General features: G+C 35.4%; 1 protein-coding gene across 2 annotated transcripts in view; it reads right to left on the reverse strand.

Annotated features, from left to right (window-relative positions):
- Positions 1–25,677, reverse strand: part of Neil3 (nei-like DNA glycosylase 3) — a 41,979-nt gene that overhangs the window by 11,415 nt on the left and 4,887 nt on the right. The window contains exons 2-6 of one of the 2 annotated variants that reach the window (XM_013515218.1): positions 18,679–18,806; positions 8,731–8,865; positions 8,254–8,467; positions 6,359–6,403; positions 4,531–4,697 (exon numbers count right to left, since the gene is read on the reverse strand). In XM_013515218.1, the coding sequence (XP_013370672.1) occupies positions 4,531–4,697; positions 6,359–6,403; positions 8,254–8,467; positions 8,731–8,865; positions 18,679–18,806 (689 nt within the window). Of the gene's footprint in view, positions 1–4,530; positions 4,698–6,328; positions 6,404–8,253; positions 8,468–8,730; positions 8,866–18,678; positions 18,807–25,677 lie in introns of both variants that reach the window. The other variant, XM_005373513.2, reaches the window with a different exon arrangement.

Genomic DNA, 25,677 nt, shown 5'->3' on the forward strand with positions numbered 1-25,677 from the left:
ATATTTCAACTTACTACAACTTTTCACTATTTTCTTCCTCTTCTGTGATGTCACTAATAAGCTTTATCATTATTTTTCTTTTTCTAGCAATAGGTATTGAACCCAGGGTCTCATACATGTTAGTCAACCCCTCTATCATCACCTTGGCAAATATTATTATTTTATTTTTGTTTATTTATTTTTTTTTTTTGGTTTTTCTCCGGTACCGGGAACGGAACTCACAACCTTGCGCTTGCCAGGCAGGCGCTTTTGCCGCTGAGCTAAATCCCTAGCCCTATTATTTTATTTTTGAATCAGGGTCTCACTAAGTTGCCTAGGTGAGCTTGAACTTGTGATCCTCCTGCCTCAGCCTCTTGAGTACCTGAAATTTTACATGTATGCCACTGTAACCAGGTCCACAGCTATTTGTGTTGGTATATACAGAAGGGTGGGAAGCCCTTTCCTTACTCTTCCAGTTCTTAATAGTTCACCAATAAGCTCTCCAATCTGCACTTGATAAGGAACTGAAACCTCAAACTTAATATACTGTAGGAGGTTACAAAATGGCCTCCTAATGTTATAGGTGACAATTCCAGGAAATTGCCCGATACCCTATGCATGTATTTTTTTCTTAAAATCTCTTCCCACTGGAATATAGTAATATATGAATATTCCATAGATATAGGCTTAATGAATGAGTTTTGCACTCATATTATCTATTAATACTGTTTTGTTAAAGGTTACCTAAATTTTCTAATAAATTAGCCTACCCAGTTCTCATCCTCTAACCCAGCTGAATTTAAATGGCAATTATTTTCCCTCTTGGCTTCCCCTCCCGTCTTTGTCTTTCACGAGCTGCTTTTCTTGCTCTGACTACTGAAGTTAACCTAGTGCGAAGATGCTACTGGACCTTCTTCCTGTTTGCTCAGTGACTAGAAATACTGATTCATCTATTATCTCAGATTACCCCAAAGTGGGGAACAAGAGGGGTACAAAGTACAAGTGGAGGATGTCAGTGTCTTTAAGGTATCTTTGCACTTCTTCAGGGAGAGAAGTTACCAGCATGGAAAGCAATTAAAATTTTTTTTTTTTGGCCCAAATACCAGCATGTATTAACAATACTAAAGGAATTTATTGTCCCAAAGCTTGAGGTCAGAGGCTTAAGCAGAAAGTAAAATTTCCTCTTTCTCTTTGCTCTATCTGTGGAGAATCCAGGCAAGGTTACTTCCTGGCTTCCAGTCCCTGTGACTCTGGTTCCTACAGCTTTTCCACTAGTTCAGTGAATTACCATGATACTTACTTGGCTGCATTCCCTTTTAAATTATGTTCTAAATATGGGAACTACGTAAACTTCCTCCCAAAAGCGAGCTTATAGTGCCAAGATGAACTCATCCTGGTTTCCGTCAAGATTCCAAAGTGCCTTATGATTGTTCTGCCCCCTCTCCATTAAAATTGGCTTGCAAATGGCACCAAACTCTCAATAACTGGCAACCAACTTTCATGACTTCAAAACTAGACAGTTTAAAAATCTGAATACAGTACAGTACATCATTTTAAAGGAACCAAAGACCTTCCCCCACATATTTTTGAAATTCTCCAAAGTCAACAGGGATTGTCTCTGTGGACTTGCCATGTGTCTTTTTCTCTTCCTGAAAAATCTTTCGCACGCCTCTTGTCTTGGATGAATTACTATTTTCTTTCACACTAGGCTCAAATATCTCCTCTTCCAAAAAGATTCCCTTGCTCTTCCCAGATACATTTAAGTGTTTCCTCTTCTATGCCTCCACTGACACTAGATAACATTCACCTATGCAAATCCATCTTGGTGTTTTAATCCTCTATTTTCTCATTTACTTCGCACTTCAGACTTTGAGCGCTTTGAGAGCTATGTTCTATTTTGTCTTCTATTCCCAGTACCTGCCATGTAGTTGACAATAAAGCAACTTATACTTTAAAAAGTATTTTAGATAATTTAAAAACTCTTCTAAAAGAAAAATAACTTAGTTTGCCCTAAAGAAATAATATCCACACACATATATTCCATTAACAGTATATAATTAAGGGCCAAAAATAAATGATGTAGGTATTTAAAATGTGGTCTGTAATAAATCAAAACCAGAACATCTGGGGAAGATTCACAATAGAGTTCACTAAGCATCTAGTGATTGAAGGGGCATTTAGGTCATTATTATTGGGTTTTAGACTTCAACTTAAGATAAAAAACTTAATATAAGAAAATTTGGTTAACATGAAAAGCATTAAAATACTCATTCAAAAAATTAATATATTTAATCGTAGAAAACCTAAAAATAGAGAAATAGTTTGGTTTCCAACTTTTTAAACTATGTATATTTATTTTGTAGTGTATAGTTGTTTTACCAAGCAGTCTTAACTGAATGACCATATATATAACAGGATTAGGTGAGAAAGAAGGTAGAAGACCTAAACACTTTTAGCATAGCATGGCTTCCCCTAAATCATAGAGGTGTGTTAAGTCTCTTTGAGGGAAACTACAGCCTTTAAAATCTAGTTTAAAAACACCTTTGGGACTAACAATTACTTATATGATAAATAGCTTTATTTGATGACTTGGAAGAGTAGAGATTTCTTTTAAATCGTAGAAGTTATGAATTCATAAAAAACAAATACAGGACAGTAACCATTTATTCAGTAGACAAATACACACTGAAGGTCTTCTATCTGTCAGACACTGTGCTAACTGCATATGGCCCAATAAATGTATAGCAGTGCAGTACTGTGAAATGTATTCCTGTTCATGAAAACAAATTTCTAAAATGGTGCAATAAAAGTAATTAATTATTCAGATCTCTATGAGAGTAAAATGATGAAGAGGCTGAGAGCAAAGAAACACAAGGGAAAAAAGAATGTTTAAAAAAGCACCTTGCGATATATCGACAAAGTCATGAGCCAAGATCTTCGCTGTGCATTATCGCCATGCTTTGCCCCGCACTGCCCGATGGCCAGACCTTCTTCTTGGGGCGTCTGCACAGCCAACAAGTTCCCCTTTTCTCTTCCTATTTCTAATTATATCATTTTATTGTCTTTGCTTATTCTTTCCTCCTGCTCTACAGTAATGTGTTTTTCCTTGGTTTACACCTTTATTCTTTCTCAGTGAATTAAGAATGTTTCTGTGGTGACAACCCTCCAGCCATCACCTCCTGCACTCTAATGTGGTCCATAACACCCCTCCTGGATGCTCCATCGCTACTTCACATATCCCAACTCTACTCACACTTTCCCACACTCACCCATCATGAAACTTTATGATTTGGCTCTAAATTTTTTGCATTATCTTACATACCACAATCTGTCACAATTCTTTCTGACTTTTAAAACAAGTGAATTAAGGAACCATTTCTAGTGCGAAATTCTAGGCCTGATAATTGTCTCTCACCATTATGCTGCACTGTCTTCATGTATTTTGGTGTTTTCAATTTCCATGTTAACTACTGTATATGCGATAATCAATGAAAAGTCCTAATCTACTGACTTAGGCAAGACATTAACCATTCCCAAAACTACTGACGATCGCTACTGATGGATCCCGCCCTAGGTTTAAGCCTAGCCTTCACTGTCCCACAGCCTGAGCATGGAGCATGCTTCATGTGGCCAGTACAGCTCTCACTCCCCCAGCAGCCATGCCTGTTAGTGATTCACAGCCATGCTGTTTTATCCAATTAAATAATGTGAGCTTTCTCATTTACTTAACCCAAATTCCATTTCTTAAAGTAAATTTCAAATTACACTTGCTTCAAAAGATGCTCAAACCTACATACATATTCCTTTAATATTCCTGAACTCTTGTAGTATTTTATGTTTCACGTCTGCATCGATAATTTTCATTTATAATCTGATATACTGCTTTGCACCTACTTTGTACTGTTAATCTTTTTCCTAGCTGCCTTTAAAAGGACATTTAGCCTTTACCAGGGTGATTGTGCATTGGCAGAATTACATTTTGTGAGGATTATTGGCTCTGAAACAACAGCAATTCTAAAAGGCCCAAACTATTGCAATGGCCCACAAGTTAGGTCATGTGATCAGTGGAATTTTAATCCAAGTTCATCTTATAGAGGATTCCCAAATCCATTCGATGATTATTTTCCCAGTGCTCCAATGCATAATTGAAAGAAATATACTCAGCAACTGGCAGAATCACCATACATATGTTTAATAAGAAGTATGCTATTTCATTAAGAAGACAAAAGTTCTGGAAGAAAATCTTGCTGTTTTATAAAATTATTTCTAAATGAAGCAAAGCCTTTTGAAGATAGCTGCATTTTTGCAGTTATTGACTGTCCTGATATTTATTTTACAAAGATTACACCTTGCAAGGTAGATATCATTGCCTGAGGAAGAGGTTTACTACCTGAATTCAGTAGTGATCTACATATCAGCTTTGGCTCCTTTTGGTTCTTTGATGATTTTTTTTAAACCATATCCTTCCAAAGGTTCAAATACCTTTGAATTATGATGCTTTATGAATAGATATTAGACTTTTAATTAGGTAATTTAAATTTGATATCTTACCATATGTCAATGTGTTGAGGATTTTCTTTTTGACAGCGAGGACAGAAATATGTCATTCTGTTATTCTCCCCTAAGCGACATACAGTAATTTTGTGGCAGCACTGACCACAACTGGGACGCTTGTACACCTTATAGTGTATAGAGATAGCTGATCCTGTTTTACAGCACTTAAAAAGAAAAGTTATGCACAAAAAAATATTACTTAGGAACCAGATATAATCTTGAAAGTCACCTCTGAAAACAACCTGTTAAAACTTTACGTATGTTTGCATATAGTTCCATATAAAATATTCTTTCATCCGAGCAAAAGGTATTGACAAATTCAGTAATCTGTCAAATAAGATTTGTGTGAAACAATTAAGTCATTATACAACAACGTATTAGCATTCAAAGTTGTTCTTTGCATGCTATCATCTTATCTAAATAGTATATAAAAGTTCTATATTTTAAAATTTCTTTTGTCCTTTTATGTTTGTCTGAAAAGACATAATTATGTGGTTATAAGAAAAGGACTAGATTAGCTTTAAGTTTGATTATTTTTAGAACGCTGAAACTGCTCACTCAGTTTCAATAGCCAAAAACATTTTCTAGAGAACAAAATTTAACAAGACTATTTTCTTTGTTGACTTGAAAAAGGACATATATATATATATATATATACACATACATATATGGCCTTATAGATTCACTAGAAAGAGAATAAAAATTCATGTAACATCCTACTAGAGATATGTTCCATTTTGGTATATGTTCTATTTCAAAAGACATTTTGATATTTTCTGTCACGGTTTTATTCTACTCACATAAAGTTTCTACCAAGAAGATATTTTACATTAACATTAGCAGAGAGAAAATTTAAAAGTTGAGAAATAGGAATCACCATTCATGAGCTGAAAATTACACAATTTATATTAATTTAAACAAAGTACTGAAATATTCAATTTAATTTGGGCAGAAAATGAGCTATTTTCTGCAGAGTATTTCTCTAGAAAAATAAACGAACCTGTATAGTTTTAAAATAGCCACAGTTATGCAAGGCAGATACATAAACCAAGCTGTTTGTTGGTACTTTAGGTCAATTAATGAAGAATGCTACAAAACCTTCCTTCTTTTTTTAAACTCACTTTTTAAAATGCGAAATGGAATCATGGATACTGCTTAATATTCCATTTCTCTGCTTAACATATCTTGAGTAAATTCCCTTCCTTTTTGAAAACAGTAAAAGAATTCTGAATACAAAAAACAGACTGTGATGGAAAAAGACTTATTAAGTATACATTATTTAAAAGATAAACTGTTTATTGAATTCTATATATGCGCATATACAACTTTCAAGATCTACCTGTTAGCAATACTGATTTCATTCTCTGAACAGTTTTTGTTGTAAATATTATCCAATTGTCTAGATGAAGAAACTAAATTTAAATCATTTCGAAATAATTTAAGTCGCTGATAAGTGGCAAATTTGAACTAAAGTCTATTTATTCTAACATATTTTTATTTCTTTATGGTTTTAATATTTCATATATCCAAAAATAGAGTAAGAATCTAAAGAAAATGCTAAGATAATTTCTCCTCATTTTAGTGTAAAGATAATTTAACATAATCATAGTTAGACAAATTTGGGCTGACCTATGACCTAGACTCTCAAGAGGTTAATTATGCCCACAAAACGTCACTCTTCTTTATTGTATCTCTACGCACTTACCACTAGGTGGCTATATTCAGCTTTCACATTTCTGGTGCAATCAAAAGGGAAACCACCGACATCTAAGTAGGTGACAATTTTGGTTCTTACCCTGTAAAAGAGAATGCTGAAATCACGTACCATCTTCACAAGGTGATGGGTCTGTTCCTCTGTTAACTGAAAAACCTAAAAATGGAAAAAATAACAGCATAATTTCATAATTTATTACTGTAGACAAGTGCCATTTACAAGTTCTGTTGAAGACAACTGTACACAGATTTAAGATACGTGCATATCTTTAAGAACTCTGTTTCTTGTATGGTTAATGTAATTAATTAGTTTTATTTTTATAGTAATAATGATAAAATATCATTCCTATTTACACATTTTAATTCCAAATTCAAGTATTTATTTAATATTCCATATCAGACATCATCAAAACTCCAGCAACGTCTACAAGCCAATGGAAAAGTCTTGATGGATTGTAAAAAAAATTTAAAATAAAATAGAAGGAGGCTAATGAGTAAATATCAGGATTTTTAATTCTGCAGACATTATGGTTAAATGGTTAGCTGGATGCACAGATTAAAGGCAAATCTTTAGCTAATTACAGATAACACTAACACTACCTTGGGTTATTTTTAAAAAATGTTTTCCACAGAGGTCTAAATGATTTTAAAATATTCATTCATAGCCGGGCATGGGGGTATAAGTCTCAAATCCTAACACTCTTAGAGGCTGAGGCAACATTGCAAATTCAAGCCCAGTCTGGGCAATTTAGTGACTGAATACCAAAAAAAACCCTCTTTTTTGTTAAAAATTTGTTTAATTCTTGCCACATTCAACTAAATTATTCCAAAAGAGAGAACCTATTTGAAAATTATAAACTGATTTCTGTTAACACTTAATTCTTACTGATTTGGTTTTTACCAAAACCATTTAGAAAGCACACAAAACAAAGAGGTATCTTTGGATGTACATTAAAAATAATTTAGTTAACAGTAAGTTTATAGCTTAGTTAATAAAAATAACTCATAGGAATAGTTAGTTAATTGAGTTAACGATAATTTAGTTGACAGTAACAAATCTGGATAAAAACTCTGATGCGAATTCTTCACTGGAAAGTAAAATATATGTACTTTTCCTGCATTGTTTCCAATCTCTCTGATCTTCTCACAACTCCTATGAATCACCACTCTCTTTTCTATGACTTTAACATCTTTCTCTCCCATTTTTCCCCCACCAACACATAAATAAGTTCAGACTTCTCCAGTTGAAACACAAGAGAAAAACCCCAAACTCCACAAATCCATTCCTTCTCCTGCTGTCCCCCCTTGCAGTTTAATGTTTTTGGCTTCATATCAATATAAGTTATTACAACAGAAACATGAATTTTTGTTCCCATTTGCTTGTTGATTGCTGGTCCCTTAGTTTCTGCTGCCTGATCCAATCTTATCATTCCACTGAGACAGGATTTTCTGTTATCATCGTGAGCTGGAGTAGATGCGTATTAAGAATACACAAGTATGAGCAGAGTATGTATTTAATTTGCTAGGTAGAAAAAAAAAAGTTGTGAGCTTCATTCATTCATACATTCTGCAAATGTCTGCTTAAAGTCTATCAAATGTCAGACCTTGTTCTGTAGATGTTTGCATTAGTCACTGAACTGGACAGATTTGTGCTTTTTGGAGACTGCATGCTAGCAGGAGACACATTTCTAAAACAACAAATCTAACAACTAACTATGTTGTGTCTGAGAGTTATACATGGTATGGAAAACCCAGAAGGTGAAGAAAATTAAGGAAGCCTGGGAATGTGAAGTGGGAGGGGGTATGCACACAGCAGTTTTGGGAAAGTGTTCACCAGGGATCACACTGAGAAGTCACATGAGCAAAGACCTGAAAGACACCTGCACAGAACGTGTTACCGAAACACAATTTTTTTTTTTTTTTTTCGAAACACAAATTTAAGTGTCCACACTGGTCCTTTACTATTATTTAATTATAGAGGAATAATTAAAAATATGTATGATTTACTTTAACAGCTGGATGGAGACCACTGTCAAAGAGAGCTTCATTTTTGATGATGTTCCCAACACCAGGCAACACTTTCTGATCCAAAAGCACATCGCAGAGCATCCGACCTTGCTGTTTTTTAACTTCACTTTCTGCTCTTAAGAAACTAAATTTAGGTGAACACACATCTAATTCTTCCATCATTCTTATTCTCTGTTGGATTTCTACTGAGTTTCTGCAGAAAGGAATATAAAACACATTAATCATAAAGTCTGGTTCATAATTTCAGTGTCATTTGAAATGAGCTTTAATATAAATATAAAAACTTTATGTTAATCATGGTGTAAGGGTTCTATGGGTAAATGAACACCCTAACACATTTCATTATTTGAAGGCTCCTTTATACTGATGTCTCATCAATTACAGGCTATTTACTTAGGCACACAGGTGATGTCCCAAACCAAATTGCAGGTTCAAGCTCTGCATATTTTATTTTACCTGAGTTCTACTGATGAGTCAAAGAAACAAATCAAATCACTGGTGAGCTGCAGTTCAAGAACAGGAGAAACTTCACCTTTACTTTTATATGAAAGTGGATTAATCATGATGGAGCCTTTCATTCCAAAATGAATCCTGAAACAAAGTCAAACCCGTTTTCAGTAGAAGTATATCATATACTGAAATATTTCCTTGGCTTCATTTTTTGGATTATAAGCAAATAAATGTTAGTCAGGATAGGTATTTTTAAAGGGCAAAAAACTGTAGCTAATATTACTATATGGTTTTCAATATGGTTTTGTATCTTTATAAAGTTACAAATATGAAAATTAGTTTTCAACCCCCAAATAACTTCTAGAGAAATAATAACCCTCACAAATAAGCACAGGAAAAATATCTATGTCCTTTTAAGATGAAGTATCTTTTATTCACAGAATAGTCTAACATCTCTCAGTATTTTTTGATTTGAAGGCTTAAGATAAGCCTCAGCTGCCTATACTTTGTGCTTATAAGTTCTTCAAAGCTGTCTGCTTTCAAATTCCTGATTTCTAGCCACAATGATTTAGAAATGTTTACTTATTGCAAAATAAGATCTACAGTCTAAGGCATTATTGATTGTTTTGGACTAAGCAATGAAATAGTTTCCTGTAAAATCTTACGGATCAAAAAAGGGGGGAGGGAGAGAGGGAGGGAGAAGAGAAAGGCCAAGAAGGAATAAGAGAGAGAACAAATCAAAATGCTATTGTCTTCAATTCTTTTCATTTTCTTTTACCTTTATATGCATTGGAAAGAAGAGATTTATAAATATTTACAGTTAGCTTTAAAGTCCCAAGGCAGTGATGGAAAATTCATAAGCTTTCGGATTGTATAGGATTGATTAGCATGTCTAGCAAAAAAAAAAAAAAAGTGATTTTGTGAGACCTCGGATGATGAAAACCAAAAATGATTCTCAAGATGAAACACGGTGCTCTGCCTTTCAAATCTGTGTCTTATAGCTTTGTTGAGTTAATAAATATGGTTCTTCTGGCAGCAAGTGTGACTGCTGTGGCTTCTAATTCCAAAGCACCACGTTCCAGTAGTATACAAGGTTAACCAGTCTAACTTTCAAAATGTAGGTTTTAAACTCTGTGTGCCCTACTATCAATCAGAAATGCATTTTACATGCCCCATAGTTCTTGACAGGAAAAATGTGTGCCTGTAAGTACTCTATAATTTAGCTTATGGAGGTCTAGGCCCAGTGAATGGTATACGGCTGTCATGCCCAGAAGCCATCATATCTAAAATCTTTTCAGCTGCATGGCTCATAAAATAGATTCTAAATCACTTTCCATAATGAAATCACATTCACATTAAAAATATCAAAGGTTAAGACCCAAATCAAAAGCAGGAGTAGCCTCAAAACTACCTGTACATAAAGCAAGTACGCCTTTGGCTTATAACTCTTAACAAGTTAGGAGAAAATGCACACAAAATAACGATTCTCTCTTCTATTTGTTTTATTACTAGGTAAGTACTATGATAAGTGAGCTTCAGTAAACCAACAAATATTGTGTTTGAGTACTTTTTTACTTCAAACTAAGAACATATCAATATCACGAAAAATTTCAAGTTACAGCCAAGTGTCTATTGTTACCACATATGGGATTTTTACAGACCAGCACATAGGGCCATACTATACTCAGGAAAGGGATTTTAAGAGTTTTGCTTGCTTTTCAAGATTTCATAATTAAATCTACTTGAGGAAAATTTTATTAGATCCTTACTTATATCTCTTAATCCTCTTCAAACTCTTTGTACCTCTAATCAAAATTGTTATCTGAGACCATTTACTCAGCATGATATAACTCCCCTGCCACCTAGAGGTACCTGGTCCAAGGTGGGCATCAGGCCAAACCCGGACTGGTCACTATCTCTTCCTCTGATCCTATGCCTTTGATACCAATGATTTAGGAACAGATCCTGATCCTAAACTAGGATAATCGATATTCAAGCTGGATTCATTAGTTCTCCTGATGAAGGCATGGATTTGGGACATAGATTAGTCCTGCGTTAGTGTTGAGAAATCTCATGCAGGAGCTGTGCGTGGGGATATTTCCACAGGGCAGTAAGGCACTAGAGAACCCGAGGAAGGCTTACATGCAGAGAGGAAATCTACAGCAGATTTCAGAGAGGAAATCTACAGCAGAGTCAAGAAAGAAATGAAGAGAGTCCTAAGAGCTTAGTCTTCTCACTGTCCCTTGACCCATCTGTATCATTCTCAGGTTTCACAAGATATCCTGATTTCTTATAATAACTGAACTTGTTTGAATTATACTTTTGTCACCTGTCATCAATGTTAAACCATAAAATTATGCCCCAAACTAAAACTGAATAAGAAAACTCCTCTAATTAGAAATAGTTCCTAAAACAAATCAATAAATAAGAGTTGATCCCATTTTAAGCATCTCTCTGTTCCAGGCTACCACTACTAGAATAATGTGAACATTCCAAGCAAGCATAAATAGAACAAACAACTGCACTGTTACAGTTTTGTGTTAATAACAAACGCACACTGCAAGTAAAGCAATGACTTAGGAAAGTTATGAGGTGGCCAGAAGTGCCCTGAAAATGATAAAGAATGTATAGCAATTGAATACAGTAATTGTAAAACCTATGCTGGGAATTCAAAAAGGTTGTAAAAAAGATTTGGTTTTAACCATGCTAAGAAGGAAAAAGAGCGCTATACTACCAGGATACAGAAGGCTGAAAGACACAGCTTCCTCTCTACCAAGGAGAGAAAAAGCTGCATTGTTTAGAAAATCATTCATTGTCTTAAGCCTATCAGAGACACTCAGTTGTAAGGTAATTAGTTGAATTAAATTTCAAAGAGTGACAAGACCCTCCAAGAAAAGTGAAAGCACACATTTTTACATCCATATGAGGGCTCAGAAGGAAGAGAAGGCTACCATAAAAAAAAAGGTAAGAAGGAAACAGTTAAATCTCAGCAAGTTTTTAATACTATGTGTGGGCTACTGTTACAGTTAGAATCCCTGCCGTCCCAATCAGAGCGGCACATACCCATGGACACCCTCAGTGAGCTGGGCGTAGAGAGATGAATGAGGGCAAGACAGATGTTAGGACTGCGTTTTGTGGCATGATGCCTGTCTTTATGAAACCGTCTGTTTCTTGAATGTTTCTCTAATAAGAAGCAAAACATCAAAAGCAAAAACAAAGATAAAAAACTTAGGAAGTGTTCCGCTGTTGTATTCAAGGAAATGTAGACACAAAAAGCTGTCTGTCTCTGAAGGTGGATCAAGAAACCGCTCAGTCCTCACCATAAGCTTTGCACTGAGCAACAAACTTAAGTAGGCTGCCACAGGGCGACAGTAGGGTACCTTCTGACACCAGGCCTAGGCAAAAGTACACTATGGTTGAGAGCAAGGGCAGCAAAAGCCATCTATCCCTAGGGATGACTCACACAAGTCTACAGAGATTCAGAAGAGAAATCTGCTTCCATTGGAAGAGAGGTAGGGAACTCAAGGATGCAATCAAGAACATCAGAATGGCAGGGCAGAGTGTGGCTGCCCTGGGGAAGCGAGCAGCAGAAACCCTGAGCTCCACACAGACAGAAGCAACCCAAGGCTAAAGGAGGCCATGAGCCCTCACTGTCATGAGCATCCGGCTGAGGAACTAGTAACGGTGGTCCACACCAGGGAAAGTCTAGAGTGGAGACTCCCTCTGTGACACACATATCAGGGTCAGTTGAGAGTGAAGTAGGAACACAAAGAAGCCATTGACAGCCACCTGAGAACACACACAGTAAATATCAATCAGCAGCGGCAGCTGGGATTTTGAAGTCTATAGCACCATATCGAATGCAACCATAACTCACCAAAACTATTAGACTCCCTCGACTCTCTATACCAATGACTTGATAAACAGACAAGCATCATCATTTCTGAACTTAAATATTATTAAGCACAGGTTTGTCTAGAAATGATGTCTGGGATATAGCTCTTGCTTTTCTGTGTATACCTTTGGGTTCAAAAAAATGTAAATAAAATACGAAAACAGATTTTAAAAGTCCAATATTAAGAGAGAAAACAACAAATAAACCTAAAGATGTCTCCAATGTTGGCACTATGAGATAGGTGACTAAAAAGTAATTTTAAATTAATTTAAAACTTGAAATGTTATAGTCAATTTTATGTACCAGTCATTATTATATTAATTAATAATATGAAGTGGTATGAAGGTGTAGGAATAGATGAGAAATTTCAGCAGAAAAATAAAACCTGATTTCAGAGATAAAGAATTATTTCTCTGAGTAGATCAGCAGACTACATAGCAGAGGAAAACCTAAGTGAATATGAATATAAATAGAAATTATCCAAACCAAAAAAAGACATGTTTGCTGTTATTCTTTTTTTTTTTTTTATCTCTTAAAGATAAGGTCTCACTATGCAGTTCAGGCTGGCCTTGAACTCACTTTGTAACCCTGGCTGGTCTTGAACTCGCAATGATCCTCCTGCCTCAGACTCCCAAGTGCTGGGATTACAGGCATGCAACACCACGCCCGGCTCATGTTTGCTTTTAGACAGGAAATATAAGGAATATATTTACACCCATGTTTCCCATTTCCAGTGTTCTTTTTTTTTTCCTGTAGATTCAAAGTTTCACCTGTTGTATGGTGTTTATGCTACACAGACTTTCTTTAACTTTTGTACATTGTATGTTTGCTAGTGCAGGATTCTCTCATTGTGTTGGTTGACTGGTTGGTTGGTTGATTTGAAAGTCTTCTGTTGTACTTTCAGTTTCAATAGATATTTTTGGTAGGTTTAGAATTCTTAAGAGGTTTATTATCCTTTTGGCATTCAAAAAGTTTGTTCTGCTGTCTTCTGCCCTGTGGTGTTTCTCATAAGTCCAATGTATGTTTTCACTTTATTCCTTTGTATGTAATACTTCTTTTTATGTGTTTGTTTCCAGGATTTCTCTTCATGTTTGATTTTTAGCACATTGGCTAGGTATGTGTGAAGGATATTTGTTTTTGTTTAAAGTTCTTTGAACTTCTGGGTCTGACGTTTGATAAAGAAAATTCTTGGTCATTTAACTCTTCAAAAATGTCTTCTGCACTATACTTTATTTGTTCTGGGACTCAAAACACAAGAATGTTAGGCCATTTGACTTTGTTCCATAGTTCCATTAATTCTATAAAATTCTTGACCATAACTTTTTCCAAAAAAGTCTTTTGTTCTTATTTTCTTCTTTCTTTAAGCCTCCAAATAAATTAGACCAGAAAAATGTGCCCATAGTAAATTTATAGAAACTCTTCCAGAAAATCATATAGGAGAGAGAAATTATCAACTCATTTGAAGGCCACCATTACCCAAATATCAAAATTACAGTAAGAACTCAGAGGAAAACAAACTTATGGGCCAATATCTCTTAAGAAGACAAATGCAAAAATCTTCAATAAAATCAATCTCCTAATATATAAAAAGGACAGTACATGATGACAAAGTGGAATGTATCCTGGGAATTCAAAGCTCATTCAGAATTCAAAAACCAATCAGTGTAATTGACCATATGAACAAATTAAGAAAGAAAAGCAGTATCATGACAATAGATACAGAAAAGTATTTGAAAAATTTAATATGCTGTCATAATACAAAGTCTCAACAAAGCAAAAATAAAAGAGAAACTTTTTTCAATCTAACAAAAGATACTCATGAAAAAATAAAGCTAACATCAGAGACAGGGAAAGAGATCTGTTCTCACCATTTCTGCTTATCAGACTGAGATTCTTAGTGTAATTAGAAAAAGAAAGAAGAAAGAAAAGAAAGAAGAAAGGAAAGGAAAGGAAAGGAAAGGAAAGGAAAGGAAAGGAAAGGAAAGGAAAGGAAAGGAAAGGAAAAAAAAGAACAGGCATACAGTTTAGCAAGAAAGAAATAAAACCACCTTGATTAACAGATGGTACCATTGTCTATGTATTAATACTAAAGATGTACTCCTCCTCAAATAAACAAAAAAACAAACAACAACTGCTAGAATAACTGAGTTTAACAGAGCATAAGATCTAAGGTCAACATACACAAAAACTGTTGTACCATGTGTTGTTCCAGATACTAGTCAAGATTCAGACACTTTTTTTGGGGGGGGGGGGCGCGGGTACCAGGGATTGAACTCAGAGATACTAGGAATGAACAACTGGAAATTCCTTAAAAAGCATACCCATCACGAGCGCCAAAACTTAATTTGATTAGAAATATAAAAGGTGTGAAACTGAAAAATATAAGATACTAAGAAATGAAAGCACAATTAAATAAACACAGATAATACTGTTTCAATGGAGAGGAAGACAGGATTATTCATTTATAAATTATCACCTAATTAATCTTATAAATTCAATGTAATGCCAATCAAACCTCTAGAAATCCCCAGATAGCATTTTATAGAAACCAACAAGTCTGAAATTTAGAAAGACAAAACAACTAAAATAGCAAAAGTTATTTCAAAAAAGAAAGAGAGAGAAGAAAGCCAGATGACTATACTTACTTTCAATTTGCTTAAAGCTACTTCAACTGAGATAGTGTACAGCTGGTGGAAGAAGAGACATGTCAATAGACACATAAATCCATTAAATAACAAGGTGAGTTCAGAAACAGAACCATATTTATGGTGAACTGATTTTCAACAAAGTTGCAAAGAAATTCAGTGCAGAAAGGATAATCTTTTCAACAATCGTGGGAGAACAATCAGATATGCACAAAAAAGTATACTTTAACCTTGCTTTGTACTATATGCAAAAGTTAACTCAAAATGTATCACAATTCTAAACACAAGAGCTAAGACAATAAAAATCCTGAAAAAAACAAAGGAGAAAATCTTAGTGAATTTGTATTAAACAAATGTTTCTCTTTACTGTTCACAAAAAAATATGAACGATAAAAGAAAAACTTGTAAATTAGAATTCATCAACGTTACAAGTTTTTGATCTTCAAAAGATATGGTTAAAAAATGATGAAGAAACCACACATTGGAAGCAACTGCTTGCAAAACATGTATCTGATAGAATGCTGACATCTGGAATATGTAAAGAATACTTACAGCTCAACCACACAAAGACATACCCAATAAAAGGCAGAAGAACTGCATATCTTAAAACACAAATTTATAAATAATTTTAAAATACAAAAATTTATAAATAATAAAAAAATACAAAATGTATGTAGACACTGTGGCCAGAAAACTACTGTGCTAAGTGACCCGAAAGGTCAAGTGGGCATGTTGGGTAAACAGAAGACATTTACTACCCTCAGATATTTAATTAATTTTAGAATCTTTGTCATACTTCAGTTCCTCCTGGCATGTTATATGACCGTTTGCACCAAATATAACAAAGCTTAAAAACCTTTTATAAATAACTTATGATAGAGCCAACAAAGATATTTTAGCAAATTAAAAATGGTTTTATTATATTAAGGTTTATATCACTTAAAAACAATAAAATTAGAGAACTAATTATATAAGGCTTTCCTAAAATGACAAAACTCTCAATATCTCAGATAGTTTCTAGTTTCCAAGTACATGCAGTAGTTATGGTCAGTCATGCATATCATAAACTAGAAACAACAAAGCGTTTTGTAAGGAAATATTCATTTAAAAATATAGCTTTAAGGTACTGGTCTAGTATGTCACATTTTGATTGACAATGACAGTTTCTAGGGTAGATATGTTTGGGTGAATAGATTATAGTATTGTCTACATATACACTGTACTGGCAATATACGTACCCAAAGTTAATAATTATTTCTGAGTTTACTCTTAGTGTTTCTTACATTTATATCAAAGATTAAAGCCAATTTTTACCTTGTTTTAGCTGAAGAGATACTGCTAAGATTAGCAGTAATTCAGGTATTAATCATATACAACATCACAACTGTGCTCACAGAATAAAATGCATATCAAATAATTTTTAGTATTCTATGGCAGTATTATGGGCACTTAGATACAGCATGTACTAATAGAAATAATCACTCTTGTATTTTTCTGAACTGTGGGTTTTTATATAGCCATTGTTCTTAGAAAGGTCTATGGCTATATTTTATTTTCAGAAACAAATGAATTCCAGAAGCTTCCTGGACTGCCTTGTGCAGTGCACATATATTACAACTAAAACCCCCTGGCAGTTTTGATCATGAACAACTGGGTAGGAAGGGAAAATTGGAAGAAATCCTTAAGCATGTTTCCTACTATGCCCTCTCTAAATGCAGACCAGTGTTGCAGATAGAAAACTGAAGCCAGAAATGAGGACAACATCTCTATCTCGGGCTCCCAGACATGTAGCCTCACACAAAGATCACATTTCTTCAACAGAGTCATCCATCCCCTTAAGCATAGGTTAGGAGTGCAATTTTTTAACTTCTGTTACATTGTGAAAGGGGATACAGTTGATTTTAGGTTGATGAGCTCAGATTCCAACAACGGATCTGCCACTGACCTTGAATTGTTACATACAATAGTTGCTAAGGCTGCAGAAAATTGAAAAGAAGCAAGCCAGGGCAGTTTTTCCTACCCATACATCGAGATAGGTACTCTCCAGGGATGACACTAGTTCATCTACTTTGAAGAACTGATTGCCTTTGTTTAGAACTTCATGGAACACTTAGTGACAGTCCTGCACAGAGAAATGATTCTCTCCTTATCAGTCTGGTGGAGAATGCTGATAAAAACCTCCCTCTCATCCTACAGACATAAATCTGCACCTAACACCAGAGAATCAATAACATATCAATGTTTTCAACTATTGTGCATGTATTCCATTGTGTTCTACTCTGTCCAGAGCTAGGAGTTTTCAAGCGCATCAAACTACTATAGCATAAAGTAACCTGCAATATATCATTACTGCATGAGCCAGTAGGCATATCTGATGTTATCAGTCCCAGGCTAAGAAAAACATGAAGTAACAATGTTGTCCAAGGACAGCAGCTACTGTCAGTGAAGAGAGAACACCTCAAAGGAAAAGCAATTACATAAACCTGAAGCACTCTAAACAGGTGGTAGATGAAATTCAAGAAATAACAATCAGAGTCACATTATCTCTTTGTGAACATTATTCACCCTCAGTTAAAAGTACAAGGTCCAATAGCAGATCTTTTCTTTGAAAAAGGTGATAACTAATATCTTAAAGGAGCACTAATAAGAATCAAGGAAGCAGGACTCATCTTTATAGTTTGCAATGGCTCAGGTTAAATGCAGAAAAGACATACTGAGATTCAATAGGCATATTAACTCTTAGACCTTTTTCATTTTCCTGCAAAAATTAAATAGGTGACCATGAATTGCAATTACATAAATTCTGACAGTTGTTATCATGAAGTAAACCAAGGTAGTAGATTGCTTGTCTTTCTTTGCCAACATGTTAGCTATGAATTTCTTTAAGTATTATGAAAAAATAGAGAACTTGTTATTTCTTTTGAAAGTTTTTGAATTCTGAAAGTAAGTCCCCAGATTCTGTTCACGGCTTCAGAGGAACAACGCAGGCAGAAAAATATAAAAATCTCGCGATGCATTTAAACCAAACAAGGGCCTGTCATAAATATAAAGTAACTGATGTCACCAAATGCAGTGAACATTTGATGACAACAAGAGGAGAGATCACGGTGGAAGGACTTTGGGGAGCAATAAAACAGAGATATGTCGCTCTAATACATCTTCTGAAAGCCTGGTAGCCTATCAATTTTTGTAAGTGAAATAAACTGACTACCCTCCAAGTAACGATGACATCACAATTTATTCTTTTTCTGGTTATTGCTTTCCATGGTAGAACCTCAGCCTCTTATACAGAGCTCTCGTAAACATAGAGTACTTTTTGCATGATTGAATGTGACACCTGGCAAACTGCAAGAAAAGTCTTCTCCACATCTTTAAACATAGAGTGAAAAGATGTATTGTACAGGTTTATCTTACCGTAAAGCTTTTGGGCCAAAGAACATAAACAGCTCTTTCCCCAAAGTTTCCACACCACTGTAAACACATCCGTTAAACAGCCTCAAGAAATTCCCACTGCAATCTTCACTATCTTTCAGTGCAGCAGCCTAATAGAAAATAAACACACATATAAGCACTCATGTATATGCAAACTCTAAACAAAATTATAATTTAATTCTTAAATGTGTTTGTATTACTTCATGCCTGGGAGCATTCCAGTGAGAAGAAGAAGCTCCAACAAGTCAGGTCTTACAATCAGCCGGTTACATACATTTCATCCAATTACTACACACTAACATAAAGAAGAGCCCAAAAACATTAAGTGAAAAAAAGCAACTGGCAGACAATCAAAATGAGTTTCTTCCAGCTCTGCTCATATGAAAAGAAAGCACAGGAAAACAAGGCAAACGCTATGAAACTAACAACTGGAATAGAGTCTTCTATTTCCAGAAGGGTAGCCAGGTTTACTGAAAGCGATAGATAACATATGTAAACAAAATCATTTTAACTGTGTCAGTGAATTTTTAAGCAAGGAGGGCATAACAGGAGGTCAAAACCCAAGTAAAAGTAGGACAGACTCTTGAAGGCTAGGCTAAGCAGGACCCTGAAACCAAATTTTACCATAAGAGCCTATACTAGACCCAAAGAATGAGAAAGCATCAATTTCCTCCATCTTGGATGGCGACAGTAGATCAGCTTTGAAGCCTGGGATCCTGTGAGTAAAAGAATCTAACTAAAGACCTGCCCCATCCTAACCACAATGTTCAAAATGAAACTCCATTTCCCTTTGCCCTGTCAGCCTTGCAAAACCAAACAACAGATTATTAGGATTATAACATACATACTGACTAAGATAAGAAAACCAAGGATATTATAAACCTACCAAGACACAAAATATAGGTTCTGTGAAGAAATGACTGGCATTTAGCATAGATACTGGTAAAGTTCTTTTTCTTAAACTGAGCATTATGTACGCTGGTGTTCCTTATATCATAATTTTTTAGATATTTTATAGACACTATGTAATTTACAGTCAAAATTCAACAAAAATTTATTTATTTTTTTTTTGTTTTGTTTTTTTTTTTTGTTTTTCTCTGGTACCAGGAACCGAACTCACGACCTTGCGCTTGCCAGGCAGGCGCTTTTGCCGCTGAGCTAAATCCCCAGCCCCTCAACAAAAATTTAGAATTTATAAATCCATAACTCTTAGGTAAAATAAAATAGGTATGTAGAATTATATCCAGATGTTTACACTTAACTCAAGGTGACTTCTTGCCTCAACTTGTTTATTCTTTTTCTCGAAGGGCCTAAGCACCCTGAAGACAAATCAGTTAGGATGGGGAACATAGCAGGAAGGTGATTACAAAACAGTTTTAGATACAGAGTCTCCAAGAAAGTCACAACTTTTCTTCAGCATAAAGGAGAATGATAAAATTTTTAGTGAACAAATATTTGCCATTCTAAATGCATAAGACGGTGTGTCCACACTATATTTTAGTAACTTAGTCCTTGTTTTAAAAAAACAAAAAGATACCATCATAGTATTCTTCCATTAAACATACTTAGGCTGTAATGATGACAGTTAATGCTAGAATTTCCCAAATGTTTAAAGTTCAGTGAACTTTAAAGGACTTTACATCCCTACTTTGCATAATAAGCACTGGATAATTAGCCACGCGCTCGCTATAACTGATTGTTATCCTTTGTGTCTAGATGCCCCTCAAAGCCTCATGCAGTCATGGGGTGGGCTTCTAGAATTGTGATTGATTCAAGATCCAATGCTGGGATTAAGGGTGTGAGTGTTACACCTGCCCTAGGGCAGGTAGCCTGCATGCAAAATAAGGGACAGAAAGAATCTTGTCTCTCATCTTCATCTCTCATGTTACTTTTGGTATCTTTTGTCACCATGGATGACTGCCCCTCTGCCATGTGCCATCCTGCTTTACAGCCAGCCAATGATTGAAACCTCTATAAAGTGTGAGCTAAATAAACCTCTCCTCCTTTAACTTAAGGTGTTATGTATTTTGTTCCATCAATGAGAAAAGTAACTAAGACACAGGAATTATTAAAAGGGACAGATTCTGGATATGGTGGTGCACATCTGTAATTCCATCTACTCAGGAAGCTGCAGAAGGAGGATCACATGTTCCAGGCTAGTCTGGGCAACTTACTAAGATCCTTTCTCAAAATAAAAGTTAAAAAGGTCCCGGGGTACAGCTTAGTGGTAAGGACTCTCTCAGCACAGTTGAGGCCTTAGATTCATATCTCCTATATATCCCCCTGAAAAGGGCAGATTTCCAGTTTTACGTTAATGGCAAAAGGAACCTGTTGGAAATTCTAACATCTGGAAGTAAGAGTATGTCTGTCATCATACCCTCAGAACTTCTGCCTCTGCTTTCTCGTCCCTTTCTTGGATGAATTTGAAGGCTTAGCAATGATTATTAAGTATTGGCAAGGCAGGTTGAATACTCAGTATGGGACAAATCATACTTTCACATGTGCCTTGCTTTTATAAAAAAATCTGTTAGTGCCCTGAATTGAGAAGCATCAAGAGACTTCTCTGCCTCACAAGAGACTTTAAGCCATTTATATCTACTTCAAGCCAATACAGATTACAATAGCAGGATTCAAGGTATGTTTCTATGACAAGTGATTAATATGTAAAGCATTCCCATATACTAGCCAGGACAATATTAAGATGATGATATACAGATCAGATATAGATCTATTATGTGCAAGCTAGAGAGCCCTTTTTATACGTGTAGGATCTCAGAGTTAAGGTCTTACTATCATCTGAAATCTTTATACATTAATGGATCAGGGCTTCATTTCTCCACCATCCCGGTATCAACCGTCTCTTATCCCTTATTTCTCAATGTTCTTTACCAACTGGTTTTGACCACATTCTCTGAAATCTTCTGGCTTCTGTTAGGCCTCCCACCACACTGCGTGAAGAACTTTATCCCATTTAATATATATAGGTGTGCACACACACAAACACTCATCAGACACACACAGAAATACACATTTGCGCAACACACATTCATATATAGCAACTCTCCCTGGCTCTTAGTTGAAATGGAAAAAGCTAATGCTGCTGTCCCTACGTTCTAATTTCTGATAGCCCCTTTAAGTTTTACAAATTCAACATCAATTAGATATCTGAATGGCTGATTAAAAATTCTGTCAGCTGCCATATCAGTTTCTCATGGTGGAGCTTCCTCATACCTGACGGCTCTGCTTCTCTTCTCCGGAATGGGAAACCACAGGATTAAGCTATTCTCACTTACCAAGTGTCTGCTTGCCGCCCCAACCTCCTTTCCTCTACTCAGTTTTGACTACCATATTTTTTAATGGCTCCTGGCAAAGAAACAGATCCATATCCTTGAAGTAAACGGTACAGTCACAATTAATAAAATAGTAAAGAAGTCCCAATCATTCCATGTGAAATCTGCTTGTGTTGATAAATGAACTGTTTTGAAAAGAATTTACATAATTTAGTTTAAAAATTCAGAAGCCTACAGCTATAATGGTTCATCTTTTCACTTGACTTTGTCTACAACACAAATATTCTATCTACAAAGACAAAATGGGCCATTTATGGCCATTTAATTAAATTAATTCATTTTGGAAAAGTTCATTGAACTTCCACTATGCATGAGGCTTTGTTTTAGAAGCTGGGAATATATCGGTCAAAATGATTACAACCATCCTGTCCTTATGGATAAACATATTTTACTAAGGAAAAAGCCTAGAGAATAAACCTAAGAATACCTTATGCTAGAAGATTTTGAAAAGAAATCAATCTAAGAAAGAGATCAAAATTGGGGGAGTGTGTAATGGGTTACAATTTTAAAAGGGTAGCCATAATCTCAGCAGGGGAATTCATACTTAAACAAGTTTTAGATGAGAGAGTAACCCACAATTCACATAAAAGGAATGGCAGTCCAAACAGGTCAGTATGGCCACAGCACACACAATGGAGTATTAGAGGTAAATGAAATGATATGTAGCAGGAATCAGATTATGTGGTCCACAAAGTTCGATCTAAGGCCTGGCTTTTTTCCTGATAGCACTAGAGTAGGAGAAAAAATGTGATCTACACTATTATTTTAAATTGTTCTTTGGCACAGACAGAATTTTGGATGAGCTGGTTGGTGGGGAAAGCCAGGAAAGTACTTAAAAATCTACTGCAAAAATCTTGGCAAGAAATGAAGGTGATCTGGATCAGCAGAGATGGAGGAGACAGTGAAAATTGGTCAGATCTCTAAACCTGTTTGGAAGATAGAAATGTCACCCACTGAGATGAGAAAGACTTGTATAAAACATGTTGGGAAAGGAAGAAGACATGGTATTAGACATGTTAGGGTTGAGATGTATATTAGAAATATCTTGAATCAGCAGATGGATATAGAAGTCTGGATTCAAGAGAGATGTGTGCTCCAAAGATAGGAAACTGTTCAACAATACGTACAGAAATGGTGTTTAAAACTGTGACACGGAGCAGATGAGCAAGGGAGTATGCCTAGATAAACAAGAGCTCAAGAATTGAAGTCTGGGCTACTCCAGTGTTACGTTGGTGGGAATAAGAGGAAGCACCACTGAAAAATGCTATGATGTCAGAGAGAAGAGCAGGAGGAACTAGAAAGCAGATTGAGAAGGCAGTGAGCAAGGCATGTCCAACGCCAAACAAGCACGAAGTCCTAGAGGGCATGGCAAGTGCTACTAACAAATCATGCAAGATGATGACTCAGACTTGACCACTGCATTAGCAATTTATTAGTAACTAGTGACCAGAGTTTTAGAGAAATGATGGGGGCACAACCTGGTTGTAGTGCCCTGTATCAAAACACTGGAATCTAATTTATGAAGAGGACATTATGAAATATCCCTTATAGCCAATGCTGAGAGGTAGGTTCAGAAAAGCTTTGTTTTGTGTTCCACAATTAGTCCATCAATGCATCAAAGGCCGTTCTGGAGAAGATTCTGTATTTACAGATTCCTTAGTGATCTGAAATTGTAGGAATACCTAAATACAGAAAAATTGGCCATTTAGTTAAAAAAAAGTATCAGGAGACAGTTCTTCAAATCTTTATGGTTACTGGGCCACTATTAATAAGACAAGTGACTATACTGCCCTCACAATTTAAACCCTGTTATGCATAGAAGGAGGAGTCAAAAAACATGAAGGTTAATATACTTAACATGCATAAGACTGCTGTATACCTTTCTATCTACCAAACAGGTTTAGTGCTATATACACAACTGCCAGGGGAAAGGGAATTATTGTCCTGGCTGACAGAGCCTCAGAGAGAACCTCAAACCAAATCCTGAGTGTTGTAGCATTCCTTACTTCCTCTACTGGTGTTTTATCCTAGTCTCCATAATTAAAAATATAATATGACATCAAAAACTGGAAACACTTAAAAATTGAAATTTCTACAAATATTGAGAATATGTTTATGGCTCAATAAATGTAACTATTAGAACAGATGCTGGTAGAAAGCCAAAGGAATAATGACCACAGGTGGGGAACTATTCATTTGTAGAAAAATACTGATCTGAACTATCAGCTGACTTCATTACAGCAGAAACTCCTCCTGTTTCAAAGGCTGTGTGACTTGGTTTAACTATGTTTAAGCATTAAGTTTTGGGTTTGTTTTTTTTTAAATACTTGGGGAGGGGTTTAGGAATTAAAATGAAATGTTGCTATAACCTCGTCAGTGCTCCCATAGTTTGTAATTCTGACTTTACTTTCCCTACCTCAGCAGCTGAATAATCCTGCGGACTTCTAGTTGTCACATTTAGCATAGTGTTTTCTAAACCACAGTCACGGTCATGATACTTACAATCCTGAATTATTATGTGTCTGTGCCTTGTATTTCTCCCTTATCTGTATATATTTAGCTAGTATCCTCAAGACCTTTACACAATGCCTGTGGTTTAGTAAACATTTGTGGGATTAAATAGATAGAACCCTTCTACCTTCTCTCCTAAAACTGACTGTGGCTTCAAATAATAGTATAACTATCTTCCCACCTACCATGTCCAATTTGCTTTACCTGTCCAAGATTTCCTGGCCAAAAAAACAAATTTCATCTCTTTTAAAAAATCTATTAATATACCAATCCCTTATTTTCTCATCTGCAATCAAGTGAGACTTAAATATAGGAAGACAGATTTCTCATGTCTCCCAAAAGCCAGTAAGGTATTACATTTACCAGACTTTCCCATAAAAGAAAAACAGCATTATGGGAAAGTTTGGAAAGGGATTGATGTGTGTTCAGCAACCAGTCCCAGAGTACTCTGTTCTCTCTTTTTCTCCTCTCTTTCTTTTTTTGACAAGTTGACTTAGCATTTAATTGCTGCTTATACTTCATTTTTGCTTGGATAAAAACGATACATAGAGATCATTTTATTGAATTACCCATCATGCAGGCACCTGACCCAACTTGGCTGATTCCTAGGATACTATGGTTTCTAAAATAATCAGCTCTTCAAAAATACTTGGGAAAAACATTAAAAATTTTCAATTTATGATTGACCATCACAAGCCCTACATGTACTTTGCACTGTTTCTTTAAAATTCTATTTTATGAGGAAATTCTGTATACCAGTGATGGTCTGTTCCATTTATTCTGTAAGCTATTATGTACAAACTGGATGAGGCTTTCACAATAAATCTAAGATTTACAAGATATTCACTTGCCCTACTGTAGAACAGGGGTTGTCACCTTCTTCTACAAGCTTCTGCTGCCTAGACAAATTGAAAAATTAATTTCCAGAAGCCTATTATCTTTGTGATAACTATACACAATTGCCCAATATATACTTGACTTTCTCATATTGACCCATATGATCCTGCTACTGTATTATTTGAACATTTCAATCTTTCTTTTTCTGAAATAGAGAAGAAAATCTCCTTTGCCACAATTTTAAGTATGATTGAGTAGGGTTCACCTTCCCATTTTCAAGTGG

Source organism: Chinchilla lanigera, unplaced genomic scaffold (assembly GCF_000276665.1).
Source record: "Chinchilla lanigera isolate Chin_1 unplaced genomic scaffold, ChiLan1.0 scaffold00002, whole genome shotgun sequence".
In the NCBI taxonomy this organism is placed as follows: Eukaryota; Metazoa; Chordata; class Mammalia; order Rodentia; family Chinchillidae; genus Chinchilla; species Chinchilla lanigera.